Source organism: Heliconius melpomene, chromosome 7 (genome assembly GCF_056956725.1).
Source record: "Heliconius melpomene rosina isolate 202511_hmr_F chromosome 7, ASM5695672v1, whole genome shotgun sequence".
NCBI lineage: Eukaryota > Metazoa > Arthropoda > Insecta > Lepidoptera > Nymphalidae > Heliconius > Heliconius melpomene.
Window position 1 is genome coordinate 2,447,493 of NC_140395.1, and position 26,981 is coordinate 2,474,473.

The window sequence follows — 26,981 nt, forward strand, 5'->3', positions numbered from 1 at the left end:
AAGTATAATGCATTATTCATATATTTAATTCGTAACATACATTAACATTTTAAAGTTAATTATGATAATGGTAGCACTCATAGATGTCAATTAGTGTTTGAATGACTTTAACATGTATTTTATAGTATTTTCATTTTCATTTTCAAGCTTCACGCTTCTTCCCGTATTTAGCAGGTTAGGCAGTGGAAACGTAGTGTAAGAAAAATAAATAAAAGAGAGGCAAGCTGTTAAGACACTCCGTTCCCTACGCATCGCCTAATTTCGTATGGTAAAATTAAATCTTAATTTTTTATGCCTTTATTTAGACCTAAAAACATAAGTTACTTCTCCTTTTATGAAAAAAAAAACAAGTATCCTTATCATTTCTTTAAATTATGCAGATGAACAGAACAAAAGAAATCACCTTTGTAAAGGACATAATTATCTACTGTGAATTGCATATCTACTCTGTAAAATCTTAGAATTGAACCTACTACCATCCCACAAGAAACCGCCAAATTTAATATTTCCTTGACCATAAAGTTTTTTTTTTAGAAAGAATACCCAAAAACCGTTGAGTTATATCAAAAGCATGGTAACCCCATCGCGTCGAAAGTGCCCCGCCTATAGAGACGCCTACCGAAAAGCGAAGATAAAATGAACTAAAACAATAAAAGCTTTAAAACTCATCCACAAAAATACTTTAAAATATATTGTAAGGTGCAAACGGGCGACTTTAGTTACGTGGTCGTATTTTAGTATCGATTTGATCCAGGGTGGAAGAAGGACGTCAAAGTAAAGGAATATTTTTTTAGCTTCACACTTGTAAAAGCGTCGGTTATGGGTTCGATTGCCACTCGGAACTCTAGTGACAAGGCAAAGCCCAAAGTTGAATTCTGCAACTTAACATATAATAACACGAAAATTTTGAAGAAGAAAGAAAGAAGAATTTTGAGAAAGTGTAGAATAAAATTTCTTGAAACTAGTTTCCCTCTGCCTTCCCTACCATACGCGAGATACAGCGTGAAGCTAAACAAAATTGTATCCTTAATAATATAATCTCTCTCTCTCTCTCTCTCTCTCTCTTTCTCTCCTTATTAATACAATAATATCCATAATATCCCACAACGCTCGTCTACTCAAGCCAAAAGGCCGTAACTGACGCGCTTCAAAAAACGACAGCGCACACATAATATAATATGAGAATCAAATTATAATTTTTAATTACTTTCACTACATATTAACTTGTTAATAAAATTAAAAAAAAAACGTGTTCTCTTAAAACATTATTCTTCATCTATAAAATGGTTTACGCCCATATTGCCAAAATAGTTGAGGCATTTTTTATTACTAGCTATAAACCTTGTGAAACTCATATATTGATTATGTCTTATCTTAATTAATTTTCTATAGCAGCTTCACGCATTTTCCCCCATGATTGAGAAGGCAGAGGGCAGGGTAGTGCTATAGCACTCCGTTCTTTGTTTTTTGGCTTGTTACTGCGCCATGACGACTACGCGATATATCAATTTTTTCGAAAATTTAGTTCTTATGGAAGAAGTTCTATAGCTTAACTCATAAAGTCTAATAATGTAAAGAAAGTAGAGTGGCTTTTGGTGATTTTTCTGTGCCTAAACCACAATATGGTTTCAAAGAATGATAACGGAGTTTTTTAGAACTATATTTTTGGGGAAAGGAGAACCTTAACACTCGATTCCTTCTGCATACCCTGCTAAATGTGGGATACAGAAAATGCTAAATGATTTCATATTCTAAAGACGGCGGAGTGTTGCATCTCTACATTGTATATATCTTTATATTATAACATACATATATTGAAATATTTCTATTACAACAAGATGATGACGTAACAATCATTTAATTATACATAGTCACAGATTCAAATCCGGTTGGGGTAAAAAAACGGTTACCCGTAGGTACCGTGCAAGTCATTTTTTGTGATCGCCGTCGTTTCTGAGATCAAGATCGTAGTAAATGGGAGTTAACCGCCGCAGGAGCAAAGCTGTTTTGGTTGAGGTGGACGTGAAATTTTATTATTATTTATTATTTTTAAACTGTGTTTGGTGTATTTTTGTTTAGAATATTGTATTTTTTTGGATTTCTTTCTAAATGAGCGAAGGATGGAAAAAGGAGTGTCTTAACACTATGAAATATGTAAAAAATGTAATTAAGAATCACGACAAACTTTGTAAACACTACAGATTGTGAGTTCGATTACCATTCAAGGAACTGAAATATTTAATATTTTTTCATTTTCTATATTTATTTAATATTTATAAATTCAGCGAAGAGTGGGGTACAAAAGTATCTTAATGGGAACGGAACATCTAAACTAGGTTCCTAGGTTCTATCTACCTTTTTTACCATTTGTGGAATACAGTGTTTAAAAAAAATCTATATAAAATGATAAACTAGTGTTGCTGACTGTAGGCACGCACGTGCTCCCCCGAAGGGTCTTTTTTCCTCAAAATGGTTAAATTTTACAGCAAGTAGTAATTAAAATGCGTTCGTAGTTAGAGCGCTATTATGTAACGCTTGAGGCTGAATGTGGTCTCAAATATGTTAGTTTATTAATGTACGTAAAAGATAGATAGATCGATAGAGATATATCTTTTATCTTTTTTTTTGAATATGTACAGTTATTTTTATCGCGTCACGTTATATAGGGTAAAACCCGGATAGTTGCCTCGGACGGATACTTGCCTCAGTTTCAAATGCTCTATGTTAGACGTGTTTACAGTGTTTCTTTTTGATCATAATAAGAAGCGTCCCCCGCGTAGGACTCGGTGCCGCATCAGCTGTCGAAGTAGGTGCACGAGTTTTGTCCGTGTGAGTATAAATCTTCCGCGACGATGCTTTGACGAGCGTCAGAATTATATTGGCAAGTAATCTCCGTTAAATATAATTATAACTAATTGCGGTTTCAGTAAAATAATTATTTCTTTGATTGCATTAGAGTTTAAATTGCACTGTAATAAACGTTTTGTTGTTAAATATGTTTTATTTATTTTGTAAATAAAAAGGGCAAGTATCCGTATCAAAAAGGATAGTTGCCTTACTGTCTTTTGCGGATTGTTGCCCTGGGGCAACTATCCGTAACTACACATTGTAACGAGCGAACAGATTTTTTTCTTAGTTATTTTTTTCATTTGGTTTTACCTTTTTTTCTTGGTGATATTTTTATTAGGCTTTACTATAGTTTATCTTAAATAAAATAAATTCTCAACAGCAAAATGCCTCGCAAGTATAAACGAAAGCCAGGTGTGGTGCCGCGCCACATCAGCTGGAAAGAAGATAGCTTAGCACTTGCGTTCGAAGATCTAAATAAAAAACAAAAAGTATCAACGAAATATCCCGGATTTATGGCATATCCTCTCGAACCTTAAGAAATTCAAAATAGCAATATCAATTAGCAAATTCAAAAAAATGAAATACCAACAAAGAGGTTAAAGTTGATAATTATTGTGTAGAATGTTTTGAAAATTATAATTTAACTAAATCAAAATCAGATTGGATACAATGTGAGATGTGTCGAATGTGGTTGCATGAAACTTGTACAACATTCAAAAACCATTGCATGAGATGTGGCAAGTTGAAAACCTTGGCTTCTGGTAATAATCAATACTAATGCCAAAGTTATTCCCATAATTATTTTTAATATTTAAGATAAATACTAATATTTAATTATTTTTTTAAATTAAAAAATTACATGTTCAAATTTAAAATTTTAAAACCTTAGTACTCTTAAGTGTTGTTTAGGTAATAATCATAAAGGATCTCAGTAAGTAATTAGAACTGAATACTTATTTAATAGATGCTATGCCAAAGTTAATTCTTATTTTTATTGTTGTTCTACCTTTAAAATAAATAAATAAATATTTAATTATTATTTTGGATACTTAATTACCATTTTGGAGTCTATTTTGTTGTAATTTTATAATTATATTGACTTTGATTAATACTTTATGAAAGATTGTGTTCAATAACAAAAAATGATTACTTAAATTAATATAAGTTCGTTTTTATTTGAAAAAAAAAAATAGACAGGCAAGTATCCCCCGAACCATTTTTAACGTTAGGCTAGTATCCGCCATAGTAGGCAACTATCCCCCTTTTTAGAGGCCACGTAAAACAGGCTGTACTCAAAATTAATAATATTTATATTTGAAAAAATTGGCTAAGTTAGAAGATTAATATACTATGTTTAAGAACACACATTGAATAGGTAATGTAGTGGTATACATTTCTAACAAAAGAGTTTTTTCAAAAAGTGTGGCAACTATCCGGGTTTTACCCTATAAACAGCAAGGTAGACAGAGGGAACCTAACTGTAAGTTACTGCGTTCTTCATTCTCCGCCGAGTTTTGTCGTTAGAAAGTTTTTTGTAGTTATAAAGATCGTTAATAGATAAAACTGTTTCAAATAATATCTTATATATATAGCAAGGAAGGCGAAGGGAACCTAGTGTTAAGACACTCCATTGAGTATGTGTGGAGTTGCGGAACTTAGGGCACGTTTTAAGTCCACTAATAAGGTCTATTAAAACAATGATCGGACTCAACACGTTATAGATCCAAAATAAAGCACTGCGAGAAAAACAGAGTGTCCTAACACTAGATTCCCTCTTCCTATTGAGCTATATATAGATTACTGCGTGAAGCTTTAATTGCAAACCCCTCAAAACACAAAAAAAATGCGTGAAAATAAAAAAGAAGGTACAACAAAAACAAACTAATCCGAACATAATGCAAATTAACACTTTAACAAGAGTTAACTAATTGACAAACTCGTAGCCGAGTTGTAATAAGTAATTATATAATTAACTAGACGTTTAACTTAGATTTATGAGTGTCGAAATTGTTTGAACAACAGTGTGTTGTTTTTTTTAATGGCATACATTTATTACTAACGATACACTACTTATGAGTCTTTTGGGGGTAAAAGTTAGTTCCATTTTCTCGCTCTTATAATAATTTGTAATTGCGGGGTTAAATTCCGTTATTAAACGTGCAATGTCTTGAAAATTGGGTGGAAAGGAAAGTAGAGAAGAGTGTCTTCATGTTATTATATATTCTCTCTGATTATCCTGTTAAATTGCCGATTATAGCGTGAATCTTATTTAAAAAGTAAACGAATGGTTTATTTATTAATTTCAATAAGAAACAATATCTGCAAAATACAAAAGACTTTCACGAGGTAGTGATAGATTCGATGAAAGAAATAAAAATGCATTCAAAACCCAATTCACTTACTGTAGTAGCAATGTGTTTTTTTTTCAATTTCACGCTGTATCCCTCATATAGCATAACCCAGACCGAGATAAAGTAGTGTCAAGATTTTCCACATTCAAAGTATTGCATGTTGAGTGACGACACTCTACACGTATTATATAAGTAAAAAAAAAAACTTAGTACCCCAAGTGAAATTCGAATCCACGACTATCGTGCCCACAGTTTAGTATATCATTGTCGATAAATTACAAATATACATATATTAAACAAACGTTTTCATATTATTTACAACTTCTAATTCGGATATAAATTTCCAGGCACTCAGCTCTCCTTGAGAACGTCCGCTCTTCTGAATTTTCAGATTTCTACTTTCCATACCGAAGGTCTCGTATAGTACGTGTATAGGTTTCTTTTTTAACATGAGTTATTAATTATACTCACGCGATGGTTGTCGGTTCGAATTATGCGACTATTGATTACATTAGACTGTATATAGCTATTATAAAAAAAATAATAGATCTAAGAATATTATAATTTTTTTTACTTAAAATTTAGTGTTAGGTCGTCATGGAACAGGGGCGTGTGACTGTAAACGTGATTGTTGTGAGTTCGATTCCCACTCTGGTAATTAAATATTTAATATCTTCATTTAATAGCGCGGCGTTGAATTCGCCACTCTCCACACTCGACCTTCGATGCTCTGAGAATTCGGTGTAGAGCGGGGAACGTAAATGTCTTAATGGGAACGGACTGTCATAACACAAGGTTCCCAGGTTCCTTCTGTACAAAATTGAGCGGAATGTGAGGAATGGAATGTCTGAACACTAAGTTCTCTATACGTATCCTGCTATATGCGGAATATTGTACGAACCTAATAAAAATCCTTAGGTAAAACTACAAAAAAAAACACAGCTATTCCAGTAAAAATAAGCGAAAAATACGTTTAAAAAATTCACCAAAGCTAAATTATACACATTCACATCGCATAGAATATTTAAAACTGGGGGACATTACGTTATGACTGACACACGAGTGGGCGTTTATACGATGCGACTTTTGGAAATAACAATATTAAATATAAATATATTGAAATATATCTTTTTATTATAGTCAATAAACACAAAAAGGTTGTGGACTCAATTCTGGGTCTCTGAAATGTGTTTCCATTTCCTCGCTGTAACATCACTAAGCGCGGCGTTGAGTTAATAATCTCAATTTTTGAATCATTTCATGTTTCAAAAACTGGGCGGAAAGTGGGCAACGGAGTATGGTTCCGCGTATTCGGAGTACAACGAGAAAAAAAATCCAAAAATATAAATATGATAAATATTACGACCTGAAAGACTCAACGGTATACTGACTTCACTCTCTCGTGAAGCTGACCTGATCACAGCTAAAGCCTACATCTTTAAAAACTTATGTTATTTGTGTAGTAGATATCCTAGGCTTTTTTTAGGTGAAAAGTTCTAGCAGTAGCATTAAAAACTCAAAGCATAGTGCATAATGTGACACCTTAAAATATGCCTATTTTTTCTATAAATCTAGTCTATAATTTAATATTAATAACTAGAGTGTCCAAATTAATGAATATAAAGTAAGTAAGTATAACAATATAGCCATTTTATCACGAATAAATGAACAGGACATTATGAAAAACCTTCCCAATTAATTATTCAACGTATGATATGTCATTGGCTGACGGTGTTGTGACGTGCGATGACATGAGTGCTTTACACTACACGACTACTATACGATTAATTGATAGCTAATGTCTTTTTAAGTTGCGGATGTAAAGAGAACCTAGTGTCAAGACACTCCGTTATACACTTGTAATACTATTACAGAAAATAGTTATAATTGGATGTACAGGATGAACGGAAATTTTGAGGCTTCTATGAGGCAGTGCGATAGCGTCTGATTATTAACAGGGCAAATTCAAATTCTAATTCAAAATTCAATTTCGGATTTTAACACTAGGTTCCCTCTGTCTACTCTGCTATATGAGAGTGAAGCTATAAAAATATATATTAAAGCCTCTTTCATTGAAACAGACATTATAAATTCAATAGAAAAGTTATCAAAAATATGATATTTAGTTCTAACATTTATTATTTTTTATTGAAAGCTATTATAGAGAATAATAGCTGTAAGACAACGTTTGACGCCTCAAAATTGCTACTTATTAACAGTTATGTAACACTATGAAGAAAAATAGTAAAATATCTAAAATTATGGGGCAGAAGTGACATAATTTAGGAGGAAATTGAGGCTATTGACTATAATAGCCTATTATTTTGTATTAGTTTTGTGACGGTTAAGTACTTTTTCTATTGAAAAAATAAATAATATTCAAAATAATATTCTTTTCTTTTGTGATTAAATTTTAGAATAATATGTTTATTAATAGCAATTTAATTCATTATTTTCACTATTTAATTCATTAAATTACAGTGTTCTAAATTCAGATTTGGTAGTAAATGGAAAAAATAATGATATATAACATTTCGTAGTAAATGAAAGAATAAGCTATCACTCTATTTTTTTTGAAAATTCTTTTTATATGAAATACTAAGTTTAGAATATACAATAACATTAAAATTACTTACCATCTTTAGGCGGACTTGCACATTGTGGAGCATAGGAACCTAAGTGATAACCATACGTGTTTTGGTGCATGGGAGGAAAAGGATACCCTAAAGACCTAGGACTTGGAAAACCTGACGCTTCATGAGGATTCTGCTGACCACCAGGACTTCCAAAATGATGAGGATGTTGATAACCACCTTTGAAAGGACCATAGCCATGTTGCTGAAGCTCTATGAAGGCCGATTTTGATGAAACATTTGTAGGTGTGGAGTTTGTCGAGTTAGATATATCGTGAGGAGTTTGGGAACCCCCTAGATGGTGATGATGATCTAACTCTTGGGTGGTCATGGCAGGTTGGGGGGTGGATGGGCCCCCTCCGTCCGAAGACTGAGGAGGCCCGAAGGGATCTGAGAAACTCAGCGTGCCGGGTTTGGTGTTTGGGGATTGAATTCGTGTAATTTTGAGGGATTTCTGCTGCTCGTCTGGTATTTTGCCGCTTGATGAGCCTGTGAAGAGAAAACAAAATGTAAGTTTTTTTTTTATTCTTGACATAATAGTATATATTAGTAGTATCAGAACTAAATACAATTAAATCAATAACTGATAAACTAATTTTAAGTCTACGCATATAACATGATGTCTCTGAATACAGCATTTAATCTTAACCTGTAACTAATTAAGACAATAAACATTGAAAAAGAAATTGGGTCAAAGATACGAAAAAAATATATCAAACCATTCCCCCATATTTGACTTCTAGCGTGCACAGTGAGAAAACTTTCCAGTGGTAAACGAAGGACAAATGGTAAATACACTAGAACCTGACCCTTAAATATTACCAAAATTACCCAAACACTTAAACCAATCAAGGGTAACGGTGAGATTACCCACATGAGGTCAACAGAGTTCACAGTTTTCTGGAAAACAATTTGTACGTCACGCTCAATTGAATCAACATCGTATTGGAGTTAAATAATTTGGAATGCGCCTTTGATAATGCCGATGATTAAATTTTTGTTGTTGATGGTTTTTCTTAGGTTTTTTCGTTTGATTGTAAATTGTAAATGGTTGCTGATATTTGGATCAAATTTTGGGACATTGGAAAGTAACAAAGTAAATTTACTAAGAATATTACTATAATAAACATAGCGGTAGAGCCTGCTTTAACCTTGAGCTCGCTCTGATAATAAGACAGAGGGCAGCGTTGGGTTCCGCCACACACGATGTCCCGATAATTAGGCGATTAATGGCGTACTTAGTGTCTATAAATCTGCTAGCTATTTGCAAGATACAACGTGAAGCATTCATAATGTAGATTTATCTTTTTATATCTTCGGTTTATTAATAAACACAGTAAGTAAGTAAGTAATTTCTTTAGATTTCACTTACTTACAAAATAATGAATTTTATTTTAATATAATTATCTTAATTAATTTATCATAAGTTCATAACTTTTTAAGCACACCCGTACATACAGATGTTTTTTTTTTGTTATACAAGTTTAACCATATTTAAAATAGTTATAAGAAATGTGGTTTAGAATACTTTACGAAGAATCTCACAAGGATGAGGACCAATTACAATGTAATTTGAATACAACCCTTAGCCTATAAGGGGTTGGCACCTACAGTTAAAGTGTCTAAAAGACTTAAAAAATCAATATAGCCTTATTAAGTTTATGCAAACTGGCGCAGCTATCTAATTCAGTCAGTAATCTTCCTTGAGACTGTAATAAAAGTCTTTCATTCAGCAAGGGAGAGAGAGAAAATCTAGTGGTAAGATTCCAATCTCCAATCCAATCGTCCAATCTTTTTAAGAAGGGTATTCTTGTGGGAATTGAACCCGCAACCGTCACGTTTACACACAGACGCTAAACCATTGGGTCAAAAACTTGCAAATCAATACACAGAATACAAGACGCCGACACATCGAATCGCTCATTTAATTTTATTTCTTTTGTTTCATATAAAAAAAACTAATTGGCTCTCGCCTCAGAAACATTCAAGGAACAATTTCTCACTAAACTAACGCGAGAAAAGTTGGCCTTATTGTGTGTAGTGCTCTACTGGAAGCGTAGCTATGGATATTGGAATAAAAAAGTATGTTCTTTTTCTTGTTATTCAGCTACACACCATATGCTATATATAATCAGCAATGTAGAAAGTAACCTAGTATCAAGATCTTTCGCTCTTCGACTTAGGTCTAATATCGAGATTTTTTATTGTTAAGTGGCAGATCTCAACGCCGACGCATTACCTTACTGTGCCTTACCTACCTGATTGAGAAACATAATTCATTATTCTTTCCAATCGAATACTTTAGTTGACAGAGACAATTTAGTCTCATATCACTCTGTTCTCCTCATTTCTCTAAAATCACCATTACATTAAAACTATCTATTATTGCACCTATTCTATACATAACCAACCAAATATATTTATTTATGTTTACGAATTTATATAAATTACTGCTTATATTGAATATAAAACATTAAGCACGTACAATGACACGAACAGTGCGTGTAGTTTTTAATTTCACAATGGACGATTGAAGCGTTGAGGTGTGAAATAGACAATGTTTATATTTCACCTATTAATAGTTACCTATCTGTACGAACTTTAAACATGATAATTACGAGGGCAGCTTATACACACATAATAAAATTTAAAATATTAATATTATTGGTATTATAATTTTAATATTACGGAAAAGTATCCTTTTTAATACAACACGAGCGAGACGGCGGTTGTATGTTTGATCCTCCACTTGAAGTATTCAATTACTCGCAGTATTCAATTCTGCCACACTACATCTCAAAAATCAAGTGATATGTGGGAAATCGAGTGTCTTATCACTAGGATCCTACCTTGCTATGCGAGATACAACGTAAAGCTGTAAAAAAAATCATATATTTCATATATTACTTCTCCCTCACTATTGACCATACAAATGACACATCAATAAAAGCATAGCATCGCACACACAGTGGACAACAAATACCAAATAAATGACCCAAGGAATTAGTTTAAAAAACCCTTTTCGGCAAGCTCTTTGAGTTAATTACAGCATCTTCCATCCCTCTCATCTTGCATATGTCGTAGTATATCCATCTCGCAAGATCATCTCGGCGCTTGTAAAGGTCGGGTCAAATCGTTTTGTTGTTTTTTTCTTCTTTATATATGTTTGTTTGTCCGATGATAGCTCCGGCCAGTAATAATAATGTTTAGGTTTAGGGGAAGTTAATTGGTGTAAAGTTTTATTGAAAATTATTATGTCTTTTCGTATCGATTAATTTATTTTGATGTGTATTGAAAGTTGGGGGTTTTCGTTTTATTTTAGTGTGGGATGGAATATTGACAATCCTCCAGTGTGAGTCTAAGTCTTAACTGAGTCATAATGGCGTCGTAGTAAGTTTAAAAAAAGTGTGATTATTTAGTAAATTCTTTCCTTGTTTTTTTTATAAAAGTACTAAATATAAAAAGAAATATTTATTACATTTTTCAAGAACTGGTAAAATTCGTATTTAGTATGGCTTTATAAACTTATCTTATCTTTTGAATAAAATGTTAATGTATAAATCGTATAAATCAAATGAAACTGGGTCTTCATATAACTTACAAGTGAATGAGTAACTTAAATGAACAAAGAATACAAAATGATTCACTCCGGTTGTCTTTTGAAAATGACTAGAATTTATGTTATGAGAAATTGCGTCTCTGAGTAATATGACATATTTAATGCAAGAGTGTCATGACACTAAATGGTTTCTGCCTACCCTGGTATATGTGATGACTTGATAGGATAACAAATTTTTATTTTAGTTTCACGCTATACAGCATGCATAACAGGGCAGAGGGAACTTGGAAACCTAGTGTTAAGACACTCCGTTCTTTACTTAGGCTAAGTTCTTGAGGCGTTGCCAGTTGAGTAGTGGAATTTGCCTTGTTATAAGAGCGACGATATGAAAATATTTAATAATATTTCATTATAAGTTAACAGTCGCAACGTTTGTGCCCCTGCGCCATGACGGCCTCAGGCCTCATAAGACATGATACATCTAAATACTATGATGGTTCTATGGTCGTTTTACTTAGAAATTACTTTTATTTTAAACAATATACAAAGTAGTACTTTAATAATTTAATTATACTTTTTAATTCTTATCATAACCCTTAAAAAGACAATAAAATAAACGTTTCCAAATGAAAAAAAAAACAATACGTTACTACTTAAAAACAGTAAAAAAGGTCTTTTACCATCAACATTTTTTCAAACTACCCACAAATACTACTTAATACGAAGAGCCTAGCATAAAAAAGTTAATTACATTAAAAATACACTTAAAAACGAGTGACAAATATTATTTATCATTATATAACATTAAAATCGATCGTAAAGCACTTCCTTAAACCATAAAGAAAACAGTAAAACCTAAGATTAGATTGTTTACTTCGTTCATTCAATGAATTTATAATTTTGCAACAACCCATCCTTTTACTGACCAGAGTCAACGTCGCTTTACCTGCATAATGTAACCCCCTGTGACATTTCCAACCCTATGCATTAGTAGGAAAAAGTATGAATATTCATATAGATATAGAAAACAACTAAAGACTAACAAAACATGACATCTGGTCATAATTAGAAGTATTTAATATTATTGCTTGTAAAAAAATAGGTCAAGATAGGTATTTTAGTTGATAGTAAAAATATGCTTCCATTAACGGGATTAAAAGTGGGTTCAAATCCCAAAGAAGTAGTTTTTTATTTTTATTATCACTCTGTATCCCTCATATAGCAGGGTTGCTTTAGAGAACCTAGTCTTAAGATATTGTCTGTTGAGTGGCGAAACTGAATGCCCCCTTTTGTCGTGCTTCCAGAGAGGAAGTGAAAAGATTCTGCCATTCACAAATATCCTGAATTGTAAGGAAAAGTTAAGAACAAGATAGTTGCTAATCGGGTCAAATTTAGCTCATTTAGACCAAACCGTAGACGCAGGCGGAGCTTAACTCCGCACTCACTCGTAAGAATATCATTCTCATTCTCTTCTGCGAAAAAAACCATTTTAGATTTTACTTAAATAAAATAGCTATTAGTTCTTTTAGTACGTCTTCTACACATAGCTAAGTCACCCGTAACGACGGGGTCATGGGAAAGGAGCCGTAGGTACGATAAATAATTGAAACTTATAAAATTGTATCAAATATTCATTGACTTAACGCATCATTGGTTAGAATTCGAATTGGTTTGTAAATATATGTCTTTAGTTAAATTTGTTGTCAGTTAGAAAAAATAGAGACTGATTTCTCTGTTCCCTACTTTATTTCTACATTAGGTGTCAACATTTATTGAACTTTAAGCTTAAAGGCCTATAGTCTATAGATCTTATATTGTTATTCTAAAATTATTTAATGAGCTAAGATGTTTTATTTTAATACTAGCTTCCCTCTGCCTACCGTGCTCTATGCAAGATATAGCAGAAAGCTAATATATTTTTCTTTAAGATTTTTATTTAATTTTTTCTTGTATATTCGTCAATTTTAATTTCTTCATCATTCCTTTTAATATAAAAAAATACTGAATATGGTGTAAAAAATAGATGTTTTCAATAACAAAAATGTATAAGTTTGACAACGCCAAATGAATAATTAATTCATGGGTATGTAAGCTTAGCTAGGAGCTTGGAAAGTAGAGGCGAGTATTAATATGGACTTTTACTGCCCATAAAAATAAACTTGGGAGCCCAAAGCACTATACTGACCACTACACCCAGCAAAAGTAAATCCATAGAAAGCATCTATGCTAATACTAATAAGTTTTAAAATTCAAATATCTTCACTCTGTGTCACGCTTAAATCAAGGCAAGCACAGGAAACTTAGTGTTAGGACACTACGTTTACCATATTCCGCACAATTTTCGAAACATTCGTCATACCCAGAGCAAAGAAAAGAAAACAATTCTCCTTCGAGTGGAAATCAATCCAAAAATATCACCTTTGCAGGGAATCAGTTTCAGGACCTTAGTCCTATCTATTCTAGGCTTCTTAAAGCCTAAAACAGACAGACAAATTTACAAATTAACACACTGTTATAGCATTAATTAGAAGATAGATACTATAAAAGATATTTTTATTTCTTCTTGTCAATCAGTTCGCGTGCTAGCTTTACGATCGAAAATCGTGAATTGGTCACGGTACCTATTGCCGCATGTGGTAATGGACGCGGCGTATTTGATGTATACGTTCGAATTTTTATAATAGTTTATAAAAATACATTTTTTAACGGCCTTGCCTTGCCTTGCCTTTAACTTGGGTTAACTCGTTTTTGATATTTGTTAAAATGTCTTCTAATTTCTTTCTGATGTTAATTTTAACCTATTTCCTTTGGATTTTAACAAATATTCCATTTGAATAGATATTTTGAATGTACTACGATGTAGTGGAAAACAATCTGGATTCGAATTCCACTCGAAAGAATGAATCTGACTCTGGTGACAAGACAGAGAGAGAGATTATCGCGCAATATCTTGATTAATGGACGGAAATATGTGGATTTATGGGGAAATGTGCCTATTCTGCAATATGCGGGATACACCTTGAAACTAACCAAATAATAATGGTGCATTGGAGATGTAAGTCTCTCGTGATATTTATATTTGTGTTACATCCTATGTTAATCCCTACTAGAGATTATTAGTTACTTTAATTTTCTGTTCTGGTAGCCAATGTTATATTCGGCTACTCATCAATCATCGCGAATTCAGAGGGAGAGTGGAGAACGGAGTGATAGGTTTTGTTTGCCTATTCTACTTTATGCCGGAGTTGTTGCTACACAATCAAGAATCTAAAAATTGCTTTGTGATAAAGAACGAAGTGATATAACACTACATTTCCACCCCTACCCACTATGAAATACCTATGTATAAAACGTTTAAAGTGTCTACTGTAATTTGTTATCCAACCTCTTTAGAAAAATTACTTGATTATATTATGTTTGTTTATATTAACTGCTAACAAGTTAAATTGTCTTCATATAAATCAAAATGTCAACCTATTTGTCACTATTAAAACGCTAAGAATTTAACTTTGAAATGAATAATAATATATGTATTGGTTAAACGATGTCTACTTATTTCGTTTTATATAATTTAGAAAGATGTTTTTATTTTATTTTTTGTATATTTTATAAAAAATCTAATAATATATCTGGAATAATAAAAAAATACTAGAGTCGACTTTTTTCTACCATTCAAACAGAACAAAAGGCGGTAGCTCATTTACAACTACCACTAAGAAATAATAATTTCTCACAATTAACATAAAATAACTAGATGAAACCTATAATTTAACAAATACTAAACTTATAATTACAATTGGCTGTACACTCGCGTGTCGCGGCCATTTTGAGTTAGCTGTTATTGACAGTGACAGTTACGGCGTAATGGCCGCCACTTGTTGCGCGGGAAATGTCATAACAGTGTCTTCACTTTAGATATTATGGGGATGTATAGCGATGGTGTGTCTAATAAGCCAACGATTATGTTATTATAGAAATGTTAGTTTATTTAGACATCCTTAGGATTTAAGTTTAGTTTTCTAATTCCGTATTTTTTAATAGATAATTTTGTAGATAAAGGTACATTAGGTGTCAGATCACTCTCTCTCTACTTTTGTTTCTATCTGCTACGTTGTTGCCTCGCATTTATTAGTAGAGGATAGCTATAATAAGATACGTATTTTCTATTTTTTTTAGACGAAACGCATTAATGTATTATCTTTTGCAGTAAATTAAAAACGAACCCAAAACTATCGCAGTCGTTCAAGCATTTATTAAGCTAATGGATTGAATACAAAGGAAAAAAGGAAGAAACGCAAAAAATCTTGTGAATGAAGAAGTGAAAATATTTCATTACCCCGAGTAGAAATCGAACCCACAACCGTTGTGTTTACAGTTAGACGCCAATCCACTGCGCCAAGACGGCCTCAATAAAAGAAAAACTTAATCCCATCCAATATATTATTATTGTTAGACAATTTCTACACACATGATTAATGTATTACAATCCTACTGTTGACTGATAAAGATGGATCTTTATTCATTAGCCATTACTTACAGTATAATTTAACTTCATGTTTAGTTTTTCTCTTTCATTTTTCCTGCAAATCATGGTAGGCAGAGGGAACCTAATGTTGAGATAAACTGGACGCTGCGTACCACCCAAATTTTAGACAATGCGTGTTGAACGGCGGGACTTAACGCCGTTCTTTGCTTAGGTACCATAGCAGAAGAAAGAAGATAATTTAAATATAACTATTCCCATTAAGTTTACAGTAAAAAGAGTATTATCTCTATAAGTATACATATATAAAATTCTGAGGCCGTTTGGTGTTGAAATCTGCCACTCAACACCCATTGCCTTCGAATTTGGGTAGATAGTCTCAATTCTGCCTACCAAAATATGCGAGAAAAATAAAATAAAAGTTAGGCTCAATGCTTCGAGAACTCATCGGAAAGTGAAGAACGCAAGTGTCTTAATAGATACGTAGTGTCTCTATATTAGATTCTCATATTACTTCTGCCTACACTTCTATGTGGACGATACAGTGTGAAATTAAAAAAAACTTAGAAACTTGAAGCTCGCTGTGTGCCAAGCACTAAGGGAGGATTTTAGAGTCCAAGCAAACAAAACTACGTGCGGTCTCAAGTTAGATAGCATTAGCAGCCAAGACCCAATTTTCATGAAAAAGGAGAGAAAAGAACGAAGTGTCTTAATTACTTTCTTCACTATATGTGATAAATTCGAAAGAATAAAGAAAATAAAAAAGCAACATCAAAACAAACGTCCAAATTAAAGTGGGCGTGTCTAATACAAAAAAACTTTTGACAATTATTACGATTGATGACATTTTGCTTAATTTATCATGTTTCTTGTTTTATCTGTTGAACATATCTTTTGGTTATTTAAAAAGAAATTACTAATTAACATCTCGTGGGGTGATACGATGTGATGATTAGAGATGATTGTAGATTCAAATTCAGTTTGGGGCAAATAATATCTATATTAAAATCCGTCGTAGAGCAGCGGCAGTGTTTGTCGGTTGGCGCGATGGTTGCGATTTCGATTCCGGTAGTGGGAAATAATTATTTTTATTTCGAAAATTAGGCGCCAAGTGAGCATGTCTTAATGTAGGTTCACTCTGCCTCTGCATACTACATGAATCGATAAATGAAGAGATTAGTCACTCCATTCTACCGTTTCTTCTAAGTAATCTATATATAAAAAATCGAAAGGTCACTCACCCATCACGAAATCTCAGAAACTACATGTGCTAGGAATCTGAATTTTTGCATAGGAGTTACTTATAGGACGTAGGTGCTCGTTAAGACGGGAATTTGTAATATTCGACTTCTAAGGGGTTGTTTTTGGGGTTGAAAGTTTGTATGAATCTTCGTTACTACAAATGCTAGGAGTCTCAAATTTTGCATAGACGTCACTTATAGACGTAGGTACTCACGGAGACAGAAATTAATAATAAAGCAGTTTACGCCGGCGAAGCCACGGGCGGGCCGCTAGTAATATACTAAAATTCCAATAAATAGTACAATTTCATGTCTTAAAATTTGTACCAACTTGAATGAAGAATAATTCAAAGTATTATCTGATAATATCATTTTATCGCGTGCACCTGCAAGTAAGTTATTGACTATCACTTTAAATACATAATTTTAATTTTTATTTAACACAAAAAAACTCTTTTACTTTTGAATTAATGTGAGATTTTTTTTAAGAAACTGTCATGGCGTAATTGAAAAGTGTCTCATTGTACATGCAATGGGTCTGGGTTCAATCTCATATAACAAAGGCAGAAAGAACCTAATGTTATTTTAGCTTTTCGCATATACCTAACAGAGAAGTAGATAGATTTTAAACTCTAAATAATTTCGAAACATTGTGGGTTGAATGGTGAAAAAAATAAATCGTAAGAAGGATACCTAGATGTGTTTTATTTCTAAGTAACAAATAGGGTGGATACCTAGATTTGTTGGTTCTTCCTAGAATTGTGTAGAATCAATTCGATGGATCAATTCTAGTGTTAACACACTACGCCAATTTTAAAGAAATTGCGAGTTGAACGGCGAAAATGAACTTGTCTGACAATAAACTAATCCATTCCCCCCAAGAAGGCATCGAATTTACAACCGTCGCTTACAGTAAATTGTTAGTATTATAAGTAAAGTTTTCACTTTCAATTCGCCTTGATAGTAATAATTTCTAAGCTCGATAGGATTTCAGATAACCGACGACGTATCCGATGTAGGGTTTCACTTTAATAAGATTCTAACGGATGTTTTGTACTCGTATGCAAAATATTTGATCTACGATTGCTAACTTTCTTAATGAACAAGATAGTCGTGGATTTTAGAAGTATTTCGATCCAAGAATGGATCTATTCTTGGGATTTTTTCTTAATATAAATATTAGACTAGAAATCTAGAATTATTTTAAGTAAGTAGTAAGTAAGACGAATGTTAGCAGCTTCACGATGTTTTCTCGCTTAGCTGGGTAAGCAGAAGTAACCTAATGTTAAGTTTTCGAGACTTTTCGAAACGGAACTCAACGTCGTGCTACATTTTGTTACCAGAGCGAAGAAATTAAAATAACTCTTTCCCCCAAGAGGAAATGGAATACACAATCGTTCTGTTTACAGTCAAACAAGCCATCTATACTATTTCTAACAGATTTGGACCTAAATAATAATTCTAATAACTGTTCTACCAACAATGCAACTACTATAGGCAAAGGGAAGGGAACCAAGACTTTAGGTTCTTTCCCCACTTTCCCATATACTCCACAAAATTGAGTGTAGATTGGCGGAACATAACGCCGCGATTTATTGCGAAAGCGAAATGAAAATATTTCTAGTCCCCAAGTGGCAAACGAAGACACAACAAACACTGTTCAAATAAGTCATATATACCCCTTACGCGGCGTTGGATTGCACCACTAAACACACAATTGATCCAGAATTTGGCAGAGTATCTTAATAATAGGTAATGCCAGGTTCCCTCTGCCTACCCAGCTCTGAGCATATACAGTGTGAAGTTCCTACGAAAATGCTAACCACTTTAAACAGATTTGAATCTAAATACTATTGCTAATAATTTTTCTACCCACAACGCAACTACTATAGACAAGTTATATACTGCACATCGCGTGAGATAACCATCGCGTATTTCGTACATAAAAACACATATTCTTTACTCTTTACGTTTTATGATTGCACACCGAAAAAAAAACAACTAAAATATCGCTCTAATACAGTCATATACAATGCGATATTGTCGAATTTTTTTTGTAAAGCGCAGTGGGATCGCGACGGTTGTAGGTGGTATTCCATTCGAAAATAATTATTTTTAATGTATTTTTATATATTCGTTCCCGAAACCCCAGATGAAAGTAGGGAACAGAGCATCTCTATAACAAGGTTCCTTCTGCCTATATTCATATGCAACAAAATACACATATATTGATGAGAAAATTAAAAGGAATTAAGGCGCAAGGTCCATTCGCTATCTCACTATTGGAGACATTGCATATTGAGTGGTGAACCTAACGCCGTGCTTTGTCCTCCCAGAGCGGATAAATGTCATCAACCATAATTTACGGTTAAACACTTTTCCGCTGCCCCACGTGTTTACGGCATTATACTTTTCAAATAAATATTTTAAGAAATATGTACCTATAGGTATATCAATATTTTACTTGGAATTAGAAACAAGAACTGCTGTTATTATTATTTTTTTCAAATATTTGTAGGTCAGAAGAGAAAGCATAGAAAATAAACATATTTATAAATTTTACGGTACGAAAACCGATTTTTAACTTTAACGAGCAATTAATCGCATTTCACATGTTTTGACATATCGACACTAGCCGTAACGAAATACATCTAAAATGTTAAAAATCTTTTAAAGATAGGCACTAACTGACATTAGGAAGAACTTTTTATTTCGTGTCTTTTTAATGAATGTAAAGCTTAAATTTTTTTTTAATATAAATTAAATTATTGAATATCATAGCGGTTGTTTTATAAATTTATTATATTTTTAAACACCTATGTACTCATATATACATATGCAGTATATAAAAGATTAAAAAATACTGTACATAGACAATTAAAATTTCACATTAGACCGCCAAATCGAAAACGCAAGTCCACATTAAAAAAAAAAATAAATAAAAATGGCGGCTGTTATGACAAACGTCAATACGTCAACATGGCGTCTAATTGTAGTGGAATTAATTGCGCCGCGCACTTATTGTTGCGATTGAGATGTCTTACTTTAATAAAATTGTAATGGCGGCGTTTAATTAGGTATATATGGATATGAATTATTTACGCGAAACTTATAATGTAATTTTTGAAGTTTAGCACTTGTTTATTCTAGAAGCTGATAGCTTCACGGTTTATCCCGCACTCTTTTGCGAAGGCTGTATCACGCATATAGCAGGGTAGGCAAAGCAAACATTAATTTAAGACACTCCGTTTCCTCTTTTGCTGCCTAATTTTTGAGATATTGTGTGTTGATTAGCGGATATTAACGCCGTAGTTCTTGCCAAAGCGGGGAAATGAATATATTTGATTAATTCCAATTGCTTTTACAGTCATACTCTGTCTCGATGTACCATGATAGCCTACAGTGAAGATAACTAAATTTTCTTTTATTTGTAGGTATGTGATTTCTGTCTGAATTAATTGTATTAACGGAAACTTATGTATTAATATTTATATATACGGGAAAACATCCAAATGTTGGCACTTTAAGCAATATTAAAAAAGAAACATTGACTGCGGAAATAGTACGCCTTTTTAAAAGAAGATAATAGTAAAAGGTACCATAGAAACAATTTTTTATATTATTTTGGCCGAAAACGGATATTTTATTACTTGTAAAATTTTAAAAATATAGTTTTCTTTAATTTTAAAAATTGGCATATATTGGCATAGACAGGACAAACTATTGGTATAATATACATCGGACTCAATATTGGTTGCCATTTGAAAAAGAATAACCATTCAATCTTTATTTTTGTAGTTTAAATCGATGGTTGTGAATTGTTGTCTTTTTACATTAAATGTAGCTGTGCCAATAAGTGGGGGTGCCAAGAAGAGGCAGGATTACCCCCTATATCTTTTGAATTAAGTTAGACATCGATTGAGTTATACTATCGAGTTCTTAAATTGGACAGTTTCCTACGGTCTAGCTTTAAATTAATAAAAGAAATACAAACTTAGCATCACCATTAAAACAAATATCTTTTAAACGACGAAAAATCAAGATCTGGTTGAGATTACAAGATTCTCTTTGCGTATCCAAAATAATTTAAAATCTGATAAAAACAAAAAAAAACAAAGGAAAAACAAAAAACAATCAAATTAATCATTTTAATTATATGTTAATACAAAAGTTTATAATGTAAATTTGACAAAAGCGGTATACAAAACCATTCCTTTTCGATTTCCAATGAAATTTCCAACGTTCGTTTCTTATAATGTTAAGCATTTTCTTTTTAACTGATGGCCTTTTTTAGGTAGTTATGCATATAATTGATTATTTAACTTGTAAATACATGCATATTCAAATAAATAACTTTACTTGGAGCTTACTGAGACAGGAATAGTGACATATTATGGTAATAAAATCAAATTTATTCATTAGTGCTTATAGAAAAGGAAATTTGAATCGGTTGTATAGTTTTTGTGTGAAAAACATAGTTTTATTGTCTAAAATATGCATTATTTTTTTTCAGTTTATCGCTGTATTTCACATGTAGACTGTAGTACCCTAAGTTAAGACACTGCTCCCCACTTTCAACAGAATTCAGGAGGCATTGCGTGTAGAGCGGAACCCAACGCCGCGCTTTGCCTCCTCGAGTGGTAATCGAACCAACAACAAGCAATATTATTAAACTTTATAAAAGTAAATGTCAATAAATAAAGATATAGCTAAGAAGTAAAGTATGAAAATATAAATGTAAAAAAAACTTTAAAATGTAGAGAAAAATTGAAAAGAATAGTTAATAATAATAATTATAATAATTAAAAAGAATATGGAGGATATCACATCTAACGACAAATATTAGTCTATACCTGTACCTCTCATACATAACAATATTTAATTACTCTGGTGACTGACAGACAACGCACAGATGAAACTACTGGATTTAAAAAGTAGATACAGGTTTTTCAATAGGTATAGCAGGGTGGCAGAGGGAGCCTAGTGTTAAGACACTCCACTCTTCACTGCTCGGAGAATTTTGGAGGTATCGTCTTCGCCAGGACTAGCCTCTTATATATTTTATATTTTACTTCTTAAAATCCACGCAAATAAAGTTTGCGTGGCTTTTAAAAAAAGGCTTTAAAAGGCTTTTAAAGTTACAGTAGTACCTACATGAAAGTAAAGTCTCTAGATGCTCATATAACATCTGAAAGTTGAAATCATTTGTGCCGTTGCTACTTTTATGAAAAATATACACTATGAATTAAAAAATACAATATTAACACTGTCCTAATACTGTTATTTTTCATAGTATTTCATAAAATTCATGGAAAATAATTAATAACACTAGAAACAAGGTAAAATGAGAAGAAACATTATGAAATATTGAACTATTTAGATTCCCCTTAACTTGCTTAAAATAAAAAACGGCGTTGAATTTTGACAATTGATGGTGAAAATGTAAAAAAAGCAGTGTTTTAACACTAAACTCCCTATGCCTACCCACGTAAATACTGCGTTAAGCTAGAAATATGACATTTTTACAGCAAATAAAGAAGAACATCTAGTATATTTATTATTAGTGCACCAAAGTCAGTTACTTTACAGACTTCTATAAATAAACTCGTAGTCAGCCCATTACAAAGTGACTAAACGTCGATCCTATTGAAATTTGCCATTTTGGATATATCTTTATTTGGTAAGAACGTCTTTTGTTCAAACATGATTCAACAATTCAAGTATATTGTTTATAAAGAAATATATATATTTTTTATTGTCACGCTCTATCCCGCATATCGGGATAGTCAGGGAGAACGTATTAAGTCACTTTATTCTTACGAGAGTGGTGCAATTTAGCGCCACGCTTTGTCCTTTGGCTAATTCCCCAAAAACGGAATCGAACTCACGTTTATAGCGTTTTTACGGATAGATGGAGTCCGAGTTGTAAGAGTAAAATTCATGAAAACGTTAACGCTAAATATATCTAACCTGTAATAATTTTAAAAGAATTGGATAATGTAGAATATTAAATAGATAGATTATCTTTACAAAGATTATTAAATATGAAAAATGATAATAAATTTATTTTTGATGCTATGTTATCGTAGCACCGATCCGCTCCGACGATATCGGATGCTTTATGTGTTGAGTGGCGGAACTCAACGCGGCACTTTGCAAATTTAGATTTTAAAAGCGGCAGGCGTTATTGTACGTGTACTTACACTGTAAATGATAATTTTCAAGATACTTTATTTAATCATTTTAATTTTTTTTTGACAATTTTCATGAGGACCACAGTTTACTTTTCTTTTAAAAAGATAAAGAAAACTAAGCTCTGCTTACATAAAAATATATCAATGGATTATCAATGGATATTGAAGGCGGCACTAGAATTTCACTTCGTTAGGTAATTCTTTGATTTAATATTTGAAATTATAATACACAATAATGATGAATTTCAATATTTGTATTTTTATAGCTTATAGCAATCTCTAAGCTATCAAATAGCTTCGACTTTAAAATTTAAAAAAAAAACAGTTTCACGCTGTTTCCCGCATGTAGCAGGGTAGACGAAGAAATTTCTGCACAATTTTTGAGACATTGCGTGTTGGGTGACGGAACTCAACGCCGTCAATATTTGATACATTTATTTATTAAAACATTACCTACTGTAAAAGTGTTAATGTAAAATATTATGTTCTTATTATGTTTTTATTCGCTCCGGCACCAAAATCCCGACGTCAAGTTCCGCCACTCAACACGCAATGCCTCGAAAATTCTAAAATTCGGTGGAAAGTAGGAAACGGAGTGTCTTAACACTAGGTACTCTCTGCCTATCCTGCTTTAAGCATGATACAGCGTGAAGCTGATTTTTTTTATATTAAGGTCGATGCTATCATAGCACATTTGGAGACTATCGGCTTATCTACGCAATGATTATAATTTAGGTTCCATATAGATATATTTTTATACTTAAAATCAGCTTTTTATAGGTCTAGTTAGAAATAGACTGAACTGAATTATTTATATAAAAATTTTGAAAACATGAGCTTATTACTAGGCACTTTTATCCACAATGTGGTTTATAATAGAAATATAATTGCAATAGAGAAATAAAAGTTATTATTATTATTATTATTATAGAAAAAGGGGATAAATTTAAATTCACGCTTTATCCCTCATATAACAGGATAAATGAAAAGAACCTAGTGTTAAGACACTCCTTCTTTTTTCACTAAAATTACAGACTGCTGAATGGGAATCGAACTCACAACCATCGCTTTACAATCGTTGTTGAAATCCACTGGACTTTTAATAGTAAAATTAAACGTTTCTAGCTCATTTATGACTTAGGGGACATTGTCACCTGTAAATAAATAATAAGAATCGATTTGTTTGTTACCTTTTAATAGAACACTGTATTTCAGTTATAATTAGTGTATTTTAGTTATTTATTTTGAATTTGATTTCATTTGTTTGATTGTTATATTGTAATTGTTAATTTTGTGTAATGTATCTTCACGCATTTTCTCCGCACAACAGGGTTAATAGAGGGAGCCTAGTGTTAAGTCACTCTTGTTCCCAATTCTCGAGGCATTAAGCGTTGATTAGCGGAACTTAACGCTGTATTAGTTAGCTTTTAGTCTACCAAAGTGGGAAAATAAATTAATTTAAATAAAGTCATTCTCACGAGTGGGAATCGGGCCTATAACAACAATGTTTGCTGTCAGACGTCCCACTGCGACGCGACATCTCAAAAAAAAAAATTCCGAAGGATTGAGAATCTCTTTTTTTTAAAGTCGGTTAAAAATGTAGTACATTTCTATAATATTTTTTTTCTTTTAATCCAGTCATATAATTTTGAATGAATTTTGTATTCAATATAAAATTTAATATAAAAAGCAGTTAGTTGTCTTTCGCAACTTTGTTAGCGTGAAGTGGGAAGGAAGCTAGTTTTCTCCCGTTCCCATAGGAATTTCTATAAACCCTTTGTTAGTGCTCCCCTACACTCCCTAATCTAGCTACACGCTAAATTTCTATTCTCTAATTCCAGTATTTTTATCTGTATACTGTCTGTCCGTCATTCAGTAACCGAAAAGATTTATATTTTGATATAGATGTGCAATTAAATTGATATTAACTGTTATAAGAATATTTTAGTTATTTTCTAAATAAGTTGAATTGGTTTTATATGTAATTCTTTTTCTTAATTTTTTATATAAAAGATTATTTTTTATTTTATATTAAACTTTTTCTACTTTATTTATTATATATATAATAACTGCCATGAGACCGTCGTGATTAGATTCCTTAAATTAATTCATTTAATTTTCCAGTTGTGATAAAACAAGACGCAGCGTTGAGTTCCGTCGCTTAACACACTATGTCTTAAAAATATATTAGATATAGCTAATGTTATTAGAAAAAATAAAACCTATTTAGTAATAGGTAATTCAATATCGCTTTTAATTTCAAAATTAATTACCGGATATTATTAAATGTTAATAATTATTATATTTTAGAAATATAAATCAAAAATTTTATACTTGTTTTTACAATAAAATTACACAAAGAACAGATATTTTAAATGTAAATTTACTATCTATTTATTAAAAACATCACTATTTATTTATATGAACATTTTAAATCCTTACCGCTCCTATATTTAAGTTTCTTATTAGAATCTATCTCAATAAGAATTTTGTTCTGTTTAATAATACTTACAAATGTAAAGAAATGGAAAATGTTACAATTATATTATTCAAAAACTCTACAATTAATAGTCCAGACTATAGTTCTCTGGTCTCTCTCTCTCTCTCTCTCTCTTTGTAAACGGACTAAAAGCATTTTTTTGAAGTCTGTTTTTCGCTTAACATTAAAATTAAAAGCATATTTAAAAAATATATTAAACTTACGGTTCTGGTAGCGCGTTAAACTGACGGTCACAGCATCACTATACACAATAAACAATTCACACAAGGTTCAACACACGGCTTTGCACAGTCGCCAAATAAATACTAGCCCAAAAACCAACTGGGGAGAGCGCGGGTGTAAATCTACAAAATAACAATCGACTCTATCAAAACGGGTACAGCAATTAAAGAAATCAACAAACAATTTGTATTATTGTAGCACGTGGCGTCATTTTTTAATCTCTATCACGTCACCGATGTCATTTTCGTTCACATACATACTAATGTCCAGTTTAGTTGTTATTTACCAGCACAGGCTCCACCGTTCACTATACGCGAATAACAGTCATTTCGGAAAAATAGTCAACAAAAAAAAATCAACGCACACAACCACAAATTTCTGTGCAATTAAAGATAATGTTTGAAGATTTTAATAGCGCACCCCTCCGCAGTAACCTGACACAACCAACTCCCGTTGAATTTAAACACTTAATGATCGGTTCGAAGGAAATTGTCCGAGAAACGAACGGCCCAAGATATAGGTTTCTCTTTCTAATTAGTTCTCTGGAACGCCGCTTGTATAGAGCACGTGGCGCTGGTGTCGTTCTGGAGGCGGAGACTGGTTCTGGGTGGGACATCATGGAGGAGAGGCTAGAGCACAATTGGTTGGTTGGTATGGCGCGATTTTTTCGACTCTACATGCACAGTGTTTCGGTTGGTAAAGCGAGATCGATTGTAGAGCTTGGGTTGCCATTATATTTTTTATGGGTATTTTTTGACTGTGCCCGGCACTTAGTAACCTGTTATGGTGGCCACGCCCAACTGTGCCGTAGAACGTGCGGAGACGGCTCTCCATAGAGACTCCGGCCGTAGGCTTTTCGTATTTTTTTTCGGGGTGCTCCTTTTTTTTTAGTGACGGTGTCTTTGATATTGTGTTGTGACTTCTTTTTAGATTTCTTTAGTTTGTAAG

The 26,981-nt window shown here is 32.4% G+C and overlaps 1 protein-coding gene across 4 annotated transcripts in view; it reads right to left on the bottom strand.

The window, feature by feature from the left end:
- LOC146537298 (homeotic protein distal-less-like) overlaps positions 1–26,392 on the bottom strand; it is a 94,767-nt gene extending 68,375 nt beyond the window's left edge. For all 4 annotated transcript variants that reach the window (XM_085187667.1, XM_085187665.1, XM_085187666.1 and 1 more), the window contains exons 1-2: positions 26,015–26,392; positions 7,838–8,323 (exon numbers count right to left, since the gene is read on the bottom strand). In XM_085187667.1, coding sequence (XP_085043793.1) covers positions 7,838–8,165 — 328 coding nt within the window. In that variant the 5' untranslated portion in view covers positions 8,166–8,323; positions 26,015–26,392. The remainder of the gene's footprint in view (positions 1–7,837; positions 8,324–26,014) is intronic.
- Positions 26,393–26,981: the final 589 nt, after the last annotated feature.